The 14573-nt window shown below is 23.6% G+C and overlaps 1 protein-coding gene across 1 annotated transcript in view; it reads right to left on the reverse strand.

Moving 5' to 3' along the window:
* Positions 1 to 2128: 2128 nt before the first annotated feature.
* The window catches only part of LOC117171591 (50S ribosomal protein L1), an 18730-nt gene continuing 6285 nt past the window's right edge, over positions 2129 to 14573 (reverse strand). The window contains exons 4-8 of the mRNA XM_033359036.1: positions 10585 to 10767; positions 6630 to 6744; positions 6384 to 6502; positions 2467 to 2564; positions 2129 to 2368 (exon numbers count right to left, since the gene is read on the reverse strand). Coding sequence (XP_033214927.1) covers positions 2236 to 2368; positions 2467 to 2564; positions 6384 to 6502; positions 6630 to 6744; positions 10585 to 10767 — 648 coding nt within the window. The 3' untranslated portion in view covers positions 2129 to 2235. The remainder of the gene's footprint in view (positions 2369 to 2466; positions 2565 to 6383; positions 6503 to 6629; positions 6745 to 10584; positions 10768 to 14573) is intronic.

The raw sequence follows: 14573 nt of genomic DNA on the forward strand, positions 1-14573 counted from the left end.
CTTTTCTGGTTGAAGATTCAACTACTTTTTAAAAAATTCATTTTTTTATTGAATATTCATAATTTTAGAAAAAAATGCATCTCTTTAGTTAAAGATTGAACTAGTTTGTTGAAAATTCCTATTTTCGTGATAAAAATTAACTTTTTTGACTGAGAATTTCACTATTTATTTGAAAATTTTCTTTTTGTTAAAACTTGATATTTTCGGCTTGAATATTCAACTGTTTTGTATAGAAAATTGGTTCCTTTTGCTTTAAAATTCAACAGCTTGGTTAGAAAATTTAAATATCTGGTAGACAATTCAATTGCTTTCTAGAAGTGTCATTTTTAATTTCAATGTTTTGTTTTAATTTATCATTTTAGTTAAATAATTGAACAGTTTGGTTAAAAATGGATGTAATTTTTCAAAAATGCCCGTTTTTTGGCAGAAAAAAATATTTTTGTAGTTAAAAGTGCAACTGTTAGGTTGAAAATTAATCCGTTTTGATTAAGTATTCAATTATTTTGTTGAATATTCGTCTTTTGTTGTTAAATTTAACTGTGCTTTATTTAAAATTTAAATCTTTTTTGTTGAAATATCAGCTATCACATTTTTTATTGAAAAATCACCTCTTCGGGTTGATAATTCAATTCCTTGGTTCAAAGTTGAATTACTTTCTTAAACATTCTTTTTTTTTTTTTTTTGAAAATTCATAATTTTAGTCGAAAATTCTTCTCTTTGATTAAAAATTGAACTAATTCGTTGAAACTTCCCTTATTTGGGGTTGAATATTAAACTGTTTTTTTAGAAGATAGGTTTTTATTCAAAATTAATTTTTGTAGTGAAAATTTAAATAATTCATTTTTAATTATTAATTAATTTTTTTAAAGTAGAAACTCAACTATTACGTTGAAAATTTATGTCGCTTATTGAAAGTTCATCTATTTTAGTAGAAAATTAATCTTCTCGATTTGAAAATTCGACTATTTGGTTAAAAATTGATGTATTTTGTGGAAAATTAATTTTTTCAACAAAAAAAAATGAATTTTTTAACTTAAAAATTAACTTTTTTATTGCAACTTCATATTATTGGGTTCGAAATCCAACTGTTTTGTACAGAATCGTCTTTTTTACTTGAAAAATAATTTTTTGTTTTAAAAATGATATTTCTATTTTAAAAATTCAACTATTTTTTTATATATTTGTAATATTTCGTTTAAAATTCATGTAATTTGTCTAAAATTTATCTTTTTAAGTAGAAAATCCATTTTCGTGGTCAAAAATGCAACATTTTGGTTAAAAATCTATGTATTTGGTCCATGATATATCGTTTTTAGTATAAAAATTAAACTTTTTGTTTGAAAATTTGTCTTTTGGGTTGAAAATGTAATTATTTCATTGAAAGTTCAACTCTTTTTTAGAAAGCTCGTCTTTTGAGCTTAAAAATTTCACTATTTTGTTTAAAATTTATATACCATTTGCAGAATTTATCTCTTTTGTAGCAAAAAATTTATCTTCTTGCTTAGAAATTCTTCCTTTTGAATGAAATTTTTTTCTTTCTTGACTGAAAAATCTTCCTTTGTTGAAGATTCAAGTATTTTGTTGAAAAATCCACTTTTTAAGTAGAAAATCCATTTTTGTGGTTAAAAATTCAACTTTCTGGTTAAAAATGTATGTATTTGGTCCATAATTTTTTGTTTTTTGTAGAAAATTAAACTTTTTGTTCACAAATTTGTCTTTTGGGTTAAAAATGTAATTTTATTGAAAGTTCGACTCATTTTTTAGAAAACTCTTCTTTTGAGCTTAAAAATTTAACTATTTCATTTAAAATTTATAAACTTGTTTGAGAATTTATCTGTTTTGTAGCAGAAAATTTATCTTCTTGCTTAGAATTTCTTCATTTTGAATAAAATTTGTTTCTTTCTTGACTGAAAAACCTTTCTTCCTTGAAGATTCAAGTATTTTGTTGAAAATTCATCTTTCTTACCTCAAATAAACTGTTTTTGATTTTGAATGAAAATCTTGGTTTAAATATCAATTATCACGTTTTTTTAAATTCACCTTTCTTTATTTTACAAAATAGGAAAATTATTAACAGGAGACTAGGAAAATCAGTTTCAGGTGACTATTAAAAAGTTACACATCAAACTAATTTTCAATTACTTTATTAAACCTAATATATTATCAATTTAGATTTAAAAAATGCAGCATAGAGCTTCAACTTATTCTGCCACAATAGATTTTTTTTTAAATTACCTAAATCTCGGCCTTTGCCACTGTATCTTCATCCTCGTCATCGTCCTGTTCCAAAATTGGTTCTTCTTCCTCTATGTACGCTGTATGATCTATTTTAAATTGTTCCTTATTCGGCAGACACTTTAGACGAATTCTGAAAATTAAATAACCAAAATTTAAAAAATAAAAAAATGGTTTATACATTTTTCTCTCTTCTTTAAAACGGATAGAACATTTATTTAGACACAATACCTCGCAATAAAGGGACCAGGCCTTTTCGGTTTATGGGATTGTATACTATCAATCATGACTTTAAAGTTTTCCTCCAACTGCTTTATTTCCATGTCCAGCTGAAATATTTTTCAACATCAAGCTAACAATGAAAATATTATTAACAATCAAAATAATATTACTAATAACGTCACTTCAATAAAAAGCATTATTTTTAATAAAAAAAATTTTAGAACTTACAAAAAACATTTATTTCAACAATGTTGTTTTTTGCAAATAAATTATTTATTGTTATCGCTTCTTACCAATTTTTGAAAAATTGTGCAAGTTTAATAAATGCTTATTTTTTCAGGGAAAAAAGTTTCTACAACTCTGTTTCATATTTTGAAAGTAAATTATTCTATGGCTGAAATCGCTAGAAGAATTTTTTTTAAGAAACATTTTTTAAACAGATAACTATTTTTGAAGATTATTTACTTATTTTCAAAATTGTAAATAGTAGAGTTGCAGGAAAACTTTTACGCGAAAAAATAAGCCATAATTTATTAAAATTTAACTATTTAAGTAGCGACAGGAAGGAAAAATTAGTTTAAAAAATTTATTGTTAAAATAATTCTTTCCATTAAGTCTTAAACTTTTTTTGATATATAAAATAATGTTTTTTTTTCCTTCATGACACATGACTGATAATATTAATACAATTTTTAAAATCATAGAAATTTTTTTTCCAGAGATCTGATTATATATAATCAAGATATATTTTTAAAAATAGAAAAACATTTAATTTCTGTTCGGATATATAATAATTTCCAATGGAAAATACTAACATAACCTACAGTTGTTCAAAATTGTAAATATTATTTGAAATCTTTAAAATCTAGTAATTTCATAGTTGTAAATCTTCTTTAATATCTAATGATTTTTGATTATATTTTGCGAAGTATAAGGATTTTTGTATTAGAACGTGGATTTAAAACGCTAACGTAACCTAAAATTGTATTTAAAAAATTATAAACCTTTAAACCCAAATAATTTTGGTTTGAAAAAATCAATTTTCGGTACACAAAAAAAGAAACGCTAACAAAATCGAAAAACGTAGATTGTATAATGATTTTTGTGATTGAAAATACCAACTTTCGATGTCAAATGCCAAACTTCAAAATACCAAATTCAAAAATGATGAAACTTCTTTTAAACTGGAGATGATTTTTTAATGAAAATTTCAATTTCCGACGAAAAACACTAACACAATCTAAAAATTTTCAAGCTTGTAACATTTGATTATTTCAAACCAAAAATAATTGGATTTAAATTTCGAGATTTTTTTTTTAAATGCCAATTCCAGATGAAATACAAATAAACATTACCTAAATTTGTTAAAACATTGTAAATATTATTTTAAATCTAGTAATTTTTTATTACGAAAAAAACAACAATTTTCGACAAAACCACTAACATAAAAAAAATTGTTTAAAATTGCCTTTTTTGAACTATAATGATTTTTGTTTTCAAATACTAACTTTCGGTGTAAAACGCTAAATTGACCTAAAATTTAAAAAAAATGTTATCAAATTATTTTTGTTTAAAAATGTTAATTTTCAATTTAATAAAACGTTAAAAAACCGAAAAACGTAAATTGTTGAAATGTTTCAATGTTTGATATTTAATAATTTTGTAGTAAAAACCTTTGTAAAATGAAATAAGATTATGTGTGGCCGTTTTAATCAAGAAAAAAAATTTCCGATCATTACCCGTTTTTTTCATGGTCTCCAAGAATTTTTCAGTCATTGAAATTAAAAAATTAAAACTCTTGAAGCTGACATTGTTTTGTTTTGAAGTAATTAAAACTGAACTGCAAATCAAGGCACTGAAAATAAAATTCTAGAATTATTAACTTTTATAATTAATGCTTAAAATATTTTCAATTCAGAAAATTTGCATGCAAATGCTCAATAATTTACATGTATTAAATCACAGTTTTTAATACTTTTCAAGAGAATCATTTTATATTTGAAAATATACAAATCCACGATATCATTTTCAATATTTAACTATTAAATCTTCAGTCAAAAAATTATCTTTTTTAGTTGAAAATTCATATTTTTGATTGAAAATTTGTCTTCTTGGTTTGAAAATTGATCTGTTTTAGTAGAATTTTTTTTAATCAAAGTGTTTAGTTAAAAAACAATTTTTTTGGGTTGACGATTTAAATATTTTATTAAAAATTCGCATTTTGTTAGAATTTAACTGCTTTTATTTAAAATTGAAAATCTTCTTTAGTCGAAATCTCAAATACAAAAATTTTTCATCGAAAATATTATTTTGTTTGAAGAATCGTCATTTTAGTTGAGTATTGATCTCTCTAGTGTAAAATGTAACTATTTTGTTGCAAATCCTTTTTTTTATTCAAAATTAATTGTTTTAACTGAAAAATTAACTATTCCATTTGCAGTTAAAAATTCATATTTCTTTATTTGAATGATAAACTATTTATTTAGAAATTCATTTATTCTATCCCAAGTTTTTTTCTTAGTCAAATATTATTTTTTAATCTGAAAATTCAACTATTGTGTTGTAAATTCGATTTTTGTTTAAATTAATGTTTTTAACTGCAAACCTAACTATTTTATTATTGGTTGAAAAAATGTTTAAAAAAATCGTCATTTCGGTAGAATTCAAATGTTTCATATTTAAAATTAAAATCTCTTTTTTTGTTAAAATATTAATTATTACATGTTTCACTGAGAAATAATTTTTTTAACAATCCACAACTTGGATTAAAGTTTCGCCACTTTGTAAAAGATTTTTTCCCCTTGAAGATTCATCGCTTTAGTTGAAAATTCAATCTTTTGGTTGAACATTCACAACTTTAGTTGTAAATTGATCTCTTTGGTTTAAAATTTTACTATTTTGTTGGAAATTCTTCTTTTTTTTTTTTTGTTCAAAATTAATTATTTCAACTAAAAACGTAACTAGTCCATTTTTAGTTGAAAATTATAATTTTTTAGTTAAAATTTAAATATTTGTCTCAATATTAATTTGTTTTGTTGAAAACTTTTAGTTGAAAATTCATGCTTTTGGTTGAAGACTCGTCAATTTGGTTGAAAAATTATCCCTAGTTCTCTATTTTATTGAAAATGATTTTTTTTTTTAAATTAAAGTAAAAATTTTATCACGCAATTTTTAGTTACATCTTTTTTATTTTAATTTTAATTATTTAGCTCGAAATTCATTTGCTTGGTTGAGATTTTTTTTTTTTTGAGTTGGAAATTAATTTTTATAACTCAATAATAAATATTCGATTCACGGTTAAAAAAGGATGTTTTTAGTTGAAAAATCATGTATTTAATTGAAATGTTGTCTTTTTGGTTTAAAAATTCATCTGTTCTAAAAGAAATTTTTTTTAAAATATGTGCACCTTTAGTTAAAAATTAATCTTTTTTGATTGACTCACAATTTTAGTTGAGAATTGATCTCTTTGGTTGACAATTTAACTACTCAAATTAGATTTTTAACGTTAGAATATATAAATTGTTTAATTTGGAAAAAATTCAAAATCATCTTCTGAAATAAAATATTTTAATTTTTAATACTAAAACTACAGTTTAATTTTTAAAATCAATCATTAATTTATATTTACAGGTAATCAACTCAAAACATTTTTTATCACAAATTTTCAATTTCAAATGCATTTAATTTATATTTTTTTAAGCCTTCTTCAGAGTTAACACAAGATATTAATAAAAAATAGAATTGAAAAGAAACTTATTTTAAAATTGCATTATATCAAGCGATACGAAATTCGTGATCTTTCAAGTGATTGGATAGATTTTTCTTCTGAAAATTTTGTAAAATTCCGAACCATTATGAATAAAAAAATTTATTATTATAATATTTATAACTTTAAATATAAAAATTTATTTCTAATATTGACTCACCGTTCCAAAGGGAATTTCAGCTGATCCACATACTGGATAATTGAGTTCGGGAGTGGCGCTATACTTGATACCGTGCAAGTGCTTGTATATCATAGTTTTTAAATCAGTTCCCAAAGTGCCTGCAATCCCATATATATTCAAATAATAAGCCTTAAATAATGAATTAAAATAATAGTAAAACTAAAATATTAATGAAATTAAAATTATAATTAAATTAAAATTACATAACAATAAAATCAAACTAACCGAGTTTCAAAGTTGGAAACTTCCTCTTCATAATACCCTTGACACCCAACAAATCTGCGAGAATACTCGGATGAGCAACTATGGCATGAAAATCTGCGATGGACATTTCTCCGATCTGAAAAATAAGGCTAAAAAATATAATAAAAATAACAAAAATAACTCATTTTTTAATTAAGGACAACTCCAGGCCTCGCACTCACTTTAGAGTTTAAAAAATAATGGAAATCGCGTCACAAATTTGAAAAAAAAAATTGGAAAATTTGGAAAATTAATTTTATTTTTAAGCCAAATTTCTTGTTTTCAAACGTAATATTATAAAAGTATTAAAAATGAAGTTAAATGTTTATTTAAAGTGTTATTGTTCAGCATGAAATTATAAAAATTCCTTTTTATTTCTCACAGGCGTCACTCTCTTTTCCTTTGTTCCTTTTTTACTCATTTTTCCACTTAAATCCAAACTGAATTAATAGAAACAAATGATAAAATCTAACTATTTTTGGTTAAAAGTTCATTATTTTCGGTTGAAAAATCGATTATTAAAAAATTTTCGTTAAGAATTGATCTTTACAGTTAAAAATTCGATTATTTGGTTCAAAATCTTATTATTTTGTTGAAAATTCAACATTTTTGTTAAAAAGTCATACATTTTGGATGAAAATTTAATTCTTTTGTTAAAATTTCGTCTTTTTGGATAGAAAATCCAACAATTTGATTAAAATTATGTTTCTTTCTAGACCGACAATTTTTTTTAGTTGAAAATTCAATTATTTTGTTGAAGGTTCATCTTTTCGGTTTGAAAATTTATTTTTTTCCTGTAGACATTTCACCTTTTTTGGTTAAAAATGCAACTTTCTGGTTAAAAATTAATCTATTTCGATCGAAAATGAACTTTTTCGATGAAAGTGTAACTGTTTTGTAAAAACTTCGTATTTTTGGTTTCAAAATTCAATACTGGTAGAAAATTTAACTATATGATTGTAAGTTAACTTTTTGGTTAAATATTCACATATTTCTTTAAAACCGACACTATGTCGGTAAAAAATGAAACTATTCATTTGAAAATTTAACTATATTGTTGAAGATTTATTTTTTTTGGGTAAATTGACATTTTTTATCAGAAAAATTAATTATTCTATTTTTGGTTCAAAATTTATGCTTTAAAGTTAAAAATTCAACTATTAAAAATCCTCCTTCATGTGATAATTCGCCTTCTGCCGTTAAAAATGCAACTGTCTGGATAACAATAAATCTGTTTCAATCCAAAATTAACTTTTTTGTAGAAAATTCGTATTTTCGGGCCGCAAGTTCAACCATTTGGTAAATAATTTAACTTTTTGTTAAAAAAATGATTTAGTATCTAAACAATAAATATACAATAAATATTTAATTATTAATTTAATTATTAATAAATCATTTGCAATTAATTTTAAATCAAATCATTAATTCAGTAATAAAATTAATTTATTTTAGTTGAGGATTCTAATATTTGGTTAAAAATTATTTTTTTTTTTAGAAAATTAATCTTTTCGTGAAAATTTATCTGTTTTAATTGAAAATTCAACTATTTTGTTGAAAACTCGTTTTTAATATTTGAAAATATAAGTATTTTCCTACAAATTCTTCTATTTTCGTTCGAAAATTCATATTCTTGTTTAAAAATTCAACTATTTGGTTAAAAATGTATGTATTTTGTTGAAAATTCGACTTTTCGGATATAAAATAAATCTTCTTAGATGAAAATTCAACTCTTTGGTCAAATATTTATGCATTTTGCTGAAATAAAAATCGTTTCTTATTTAAAATATCAACTATTGCATGTTTCGTTAAAAATTCATCTTTTTAGATCGAATATTCAACGCCTTGATTAAAAGTTAAAAATTCATTTTTCTAACCGATAATTTAAGTACTTTCTTGAAAATTGAACTGATTGGTTGAAAATTAATATTTTTGTAAAAAATGCATATTCTCGGTTTAAAAATTCAAAAGCTTTTGAAATTATTTGTCTTTTTTGGCTTGGAAAGTCAACAATCTGACACAAAAGTAAACTGTTTTATAGAAAAATAAACATTTAATTACTGCATTTTTTGTTAAAATTGATATTTTTTAGATTAGAAATGAAAATACATATTTATGTTAAACTAATTAGAAGCATAAAAAAAGTTAACAATATTTTAAAAGTTAATAAAAACCTTTAATTATGAGTATATTTTTGTGGATTTATTTTTAAGTTGAAAATAGTAAAACGCGCGTTTACATTTTTTAATAGCTAAAAAAATTAATAGAAATAATATATTAATAAATTTATTAATTAAATTTAATAAAAAAAATAATATCAAGACCTGAAACTCTGAATTAAAAATACATTATTGATGAGTCATGAAAATTTTATTTAAAAATAAAATTATCGGAATAAATGATACATTAATTTCAGTTCTTATCAAGACTTTCGGATTGAAACAGTTACAATCTGGAAATTCTCAAATTTTGAACGGATGTAGAATTGTTTGGTTAAATCAATTATTGTTCAGATTTTTATGCTTAGAGTACAGAACCATTTTAAAAATAATTTATTTAAATTTACAATTGATAAGATAAAACTGTTTTTTATTAAAAACTTTCAACTTCACATGCTTTTAATTTTGTATTCTTTAAATCTTCATATCTGCACTTTAATTATTTAAAAAACTGTTAAAATCGAACTTGGGCAGATTTTTCTTCTGAAAATTCGTAAAATATCCGGTTTCCCAGTCCGGCGGCCACCCTGTTTTTTATTTAAAAATCTTCGATTTTAAAAACTTCTAATTCTTTAAGTCTTTAAAACTGCATTTTAAAATTCTTTAAATTTAAATATAGGCTTAAAAATTAAAAATCTAAAATGGAACATTTTTAAAGTGAAAGGCTTTCGAATTGAGCATTCTAAACTAAATGATATAATAATTTATAAAAATTACAATTTGAAAAATTATTTAAAAAATGGTTGAAATTAAAGTTGGACAAAATTTTTTTTCTAAAAATTTGGTAAAATTCCCGGTCAAAAAATAAATTCACTGTCAAAAAATAAATTCACTGTCAACTGTTAAAAGTTGAACTACTTTCTTAAAAGTTTTTTTTTTCGTTCTAGATTTATAATTTTATTTGAAAATTCTTTTTTTTTTCATTGAAACTTCATTTTTCTAACCAATAATTTAATTAATTTGTTGCAAATTCAACTGATTGGTTGAAAATTAATATTTTTGTAGAAAATTCATATTCTTGGTATAAAAATTGAATTGTTTTGTAGAAAATTTGTTTTCTTTTGCTTGGAAATTCAACAATCTGATACAATATTAAACTGTTCTATAGAGAAAAAATAACAGTTAACTACTGCATTTTTTGTTAAAATTGATCTTTTTTAAATTAAAAATGCAAATATGTATGTATTTTGTTGAAATTTTGAATTTTCTGGTATAAAATAAATCTTTCTGGTTGAAAATTGAACTTTTTGGTCAAAAATGTATGTATTTTGTTAAAATACAAAAATTTCTTGATTAAAATATCAACTATTACATAGTTAATTAGAAATTCATATTTTTAGGTTGAAAATTCAACACCTTCATTAAAAGTTGAACTACTTTTTTAAAAATTAATTTCATCAGTTGAAGATTCATAATTTTAGATTAAATTTTTTTTTGTTTTCATTAAAAATTAATTTTTCTTAATAAAAATGTTACTGTTGTCTTTTTGTCTTGAAAATCACACGGCGGTCAATTATGAGAAATTAGTGTCCTCAGTGTCATTAAAAACAAAAATAGCAGCAAAATAGTTGAACCGTTTAAAAAAGTGTTAAATAGTTTCAATAGTGTGGCGAGTCTGAGGCCTGCAAATTGAATATAATTAATTAAATGTTAATAATAATTAATAGTTAATTAAATAATAATTAAATAATTGATTAATAAAAATATAAGGTTATAAGTACTCTGATTAGCCTAATTATATCAGTCCCAGCCACTAAAGTTGCACCGGCATCACGGGCTTCTTGCTGTTGTTCTGGAGTCTTTGCAAAAGCCAGGATCGTTCTATGTTCTCCTCCCTGTTCAAACTTGTGCGGAACAGCAACCAAGTCATGAAAAGAACCAATAGGCTTATTCTTCTTTAAGCCCTGCGAAAAAAACGTTAAATTGTAAACGCTCGAAACGAAACAATTTTTGTATTTAATGTTAGTTTTTTCAGTCTACTGGTCTTATATCAATATTTATTTTATTTTTTATTCATAAGTAGTAAAAAAATGTTTCTCTAGCTCCACTGGGATTCGCACCCGGGTCTTTAGATTGCCGGACTTGGGTTCGAATCCCGGCGGAGATAGACACGTTTTTTCACTATTTATAGATAAAAATAAATATTAAAAAAAAGATGATATAAGACCAGTAAACAAAAAAAACTGACACCAAATTGAGAATATAAATGTGTATAACAATTTTATGAAATGCTTGAAAAAATGAGAATTAATGATTTTATTTTAAAAGTAGAGAATCAAAATATATAATTTAACCTCTTTCCCTTATTCCTCTCTTTTTCCCCCTTTTTCATATTCTTATTTTTTTGTAGAAATTTCTTTCAGCTATTCTTGATGGAAAATTGCACTGTTTCTTTTTAAGTTGAAACACTTTCTTAAAAATTATTTTACCAATAGTTTCAACTGTAAATTTTACTATTACATTTTGGTTGAGAATTTATCTTTTCTAATAGGAAATTCATTTTTTTTTTAATTCGTCTTTTTTATCAGAAAATTAATTTTCTTATATGTAAGTTTGTTCTTGTTGGTTAAAATGGTTACCGTCTTTAGCTGTGACAAAATTCTTCTCTAGCTCAACATTTTAGTTGACAATTTAACTATTTTGCTGAAAATTCAATTACTTTATCAAAATTTTACCTGTTTTGTTGAATATTAACTTTTTTTTTTTAAATCATTTCTAGCTCATTATTTTAGTTAAGACTTCGATTATTTTATCCAAATTTCAACTATTTTTGTTTAAAATTTGTTTATTTTGTTGAAAATTTAACTGTTTTGCGAAAACACTTTTGTGTAGCTTATAATTTTAGTGAACAATTCATTTTTTTGCTAAAAATTTAATTATTTTCTCAAAAGTTCAACTATTTTGTTGTTAATTTAACTTCTTTGTTGAAAAAAAAATCCCGTCTAGCTCATCATTTTAGTTTACAATTTAAATAGTTTGTAAAACGAACACCTATTTTTTGGAAAATTTAATTGCTTGTTAAAGATTGGAATTTTCGGATATAAAATTAAACTCTCTTAAAAAAACTCATATTTTTTGCTTGAAAATTCAACTATTTGTTTGAAAATGCAATTTTTTCTGATTGAAATTTAATCTTTTTTATTTAGAAATTAAGCACTTGGTTGAAAATTTCTCTTTATAGGTTGTAAATGTAACTTCTTAAACAAAAAATCAACAATTTAATTGAAAATTCAACATATTTCGACATGCCGATCATTTCCGGTTTTTTCCCCAGTTTGCAAACATTTTAAGCGGTCAATGAAATTAAAAACTTCGAACTCTAAAGCTGCTATCATTTCAAGAAATTCTAAACCAGAAATATGTATAATTAAACGATTAAAATTGTGTTATAAACCGAACAATTTTAAATTAAGAGTTGAATCATTTTCAGTTTAAATAATTCAAAAATCCTTAAAAAACTTCAAAATATTATTTCAAAATCTTGAAATAGCTATATTTTTTTACATTCATTTAAATAAAAATATTTTTGTTCATTCTTTCAGAACTTCTAAACAGCTTTTAAAATGATTCGAATTCATCCTAAATTTTTTTTACATCTTGCAAAATAAAAAATATTTCCTTAAAATCCTCCAGATTCATTTCTGACATTTTGGGAAATCTTTTTAAATATAATTTGTAAATTAATTTTTCAAAATTTGCAGCTGATTCCGAATCGTTTTGTAAAATAAATTATTATTCACTTGTTCATCCTTAATAATGTATACTTAAATTTTTTAAATCATAATTTATATTCACATTTGCTAACTAAAAAGATTTCTTATCCATAATTGTTGATTTTAAACGCTACTAATTTTTAATTCCTCAAGTCTTAAAAACTGCATGTTAAAATTGTTTAAATAAAAAAATGTAATATTAAAAACTTCATTCTAAATTAAAAATTTTGTAAGTGAAAGATTTTCGAATTACATATTGTAAACTGAAGGATATCATCATTGAAAAAGATAAAAATTCAACTGATTATTTTTAAAAAACTGCTAACATTAAACTTGTACATATATATTTTGTAATTTAAGCAAATCCATTTTTATTAACAATTCTATTGTAATAAATAATGGTAAGTTATTTTTTATTGGTTTGTGATATTTATTAAGCGATTTTTATTTTTAATCAAATTTAAAGTAACATAAAAACATAATGAAGATAAAACGGAATATATTTTTTATTGTTACAAGCAAATTTTATAAACAAATGCGCATTTTGAGCAATTTTTTAGTGTTTGAGGTAATTTTTTTAAAGTGCTTTGTTTGACTTGGGAGTGATGTTGCAATAAACTATGTTGCAATTTCATGACAATTTTGTGATTTTTATAAACAAATAAATAGTTTAAGTGATGTTTAAGAGTTTCAGTTAATTTTTTTTAAACGTACTTTGTTAGTCTTGATAGTGATACTTTTGTAAACTATATTGTTATTTCATGACAAATGTCATTGGTATAAACAAATGCGCAGTTTGAGCAACTTTTGAGTGTTTTAGTTACTTTTTTGTTTAAACGTGCTTTGTTGGACCTACCAATATTACATTAGTAAAGGTTGTTTAACAATCACATTTGTCATGAAAAAGCAATATAGTTTACAAAAGTATCACTAGCAAGACTAACAAAGTACGTTTGAAAAAAAGTAACTGAAACTCTTAAGCATCGCTCAAACTGTGCATTTTTTAAATGAAATTTGTTAATAACAATGACAAAATTGTCATGAAATTGCAACATAATTTATTACAACATCACTCCCAAGTCAAAAAAAAGTACATCAAACAGTCAAAAATTGCTGAAACTGCGCATTTGTTCATAAAATTTGTTTATAACTCTAAGAAACACATTCTGTTTTGTCTTCATATTTTTTTATGTTACTTTAAATTTGATTAAAAATAAAAATCGCTTAATAAATATCACAAACCAATTAAAAATAACCTACCATTGTTTATAAAAACACAATTGTTAATAAAAATGTATTAATTTACAATAAACTATCAAGATATGTTTTACAAATGTTTATTTATTGTTTGAACACTAATATCAATCATTTTGAATTGTGTCTTATTATAGTAACCATATCTTAAGTTTTTCGATCTTTGCCAACTTTGTGTATAAATAAAGTTAAGAATAATTTCTTCTTTTAAAATCGGCCTCAAGGGATCTCTTAAGAATTTAGTTAGCTTTACTTTGCAAAAAATTTTGAATCGGTTAAAAATTGTAACCGGAATTTTATTTTGAACATTTTTTCGTCATTTTGCCCCACTGTGCAGTGGCCACTCTGATTTAGGGAAGGGAAAATCGGGAAAGTAGTAAGCAGTGAGGGAAGGAGAATAAGGGGCGTGGAAGTAGGGAAAATGATCAAAGGGGTAGTACGGCAAGTGATAGGACGGAAATTAGGGGAGATGATAGCAGAAAGATGATAGTAGGGTTTCCAGGGGAGGGTAAGTGAGAGAATATGAGGGAAGAGGAGTAGAAAATATAGGAGGAGAAGGAAGGGAAGTAAGGGGAAATATGAGAAGTGGGTGAAATTAGGGGATGAGTAAATAGAGGAAGTGAAACGAAATGAGGGGAGGAGAAGTGAGTGATGTTGGATGAGTGGCGGGGAAATGATGGAAAGAGTAGTACGGAAAGCAATAGGATGGAAATTAGGGGTGATGATAGTAGGGGTGCGAGAGG

The sequence above is a fragment of the Belonocnema kinseyi genome, chromosome 4, assembly GCF_010883055.1.
Source record: "Belonocnema kinseyi isolate 2016_QV_RU_SX_M_011 chromosome 4, B_treatae_v1, whole genome shotgun sequence".
Taxonomy (NCBI): domain Eukaryota; kingdom Metazoa; phylum Arthropoda; class Insecta; order Hymenoptera; family Cynipidae; genus Belonocnema; species Belonocnema kinseyi.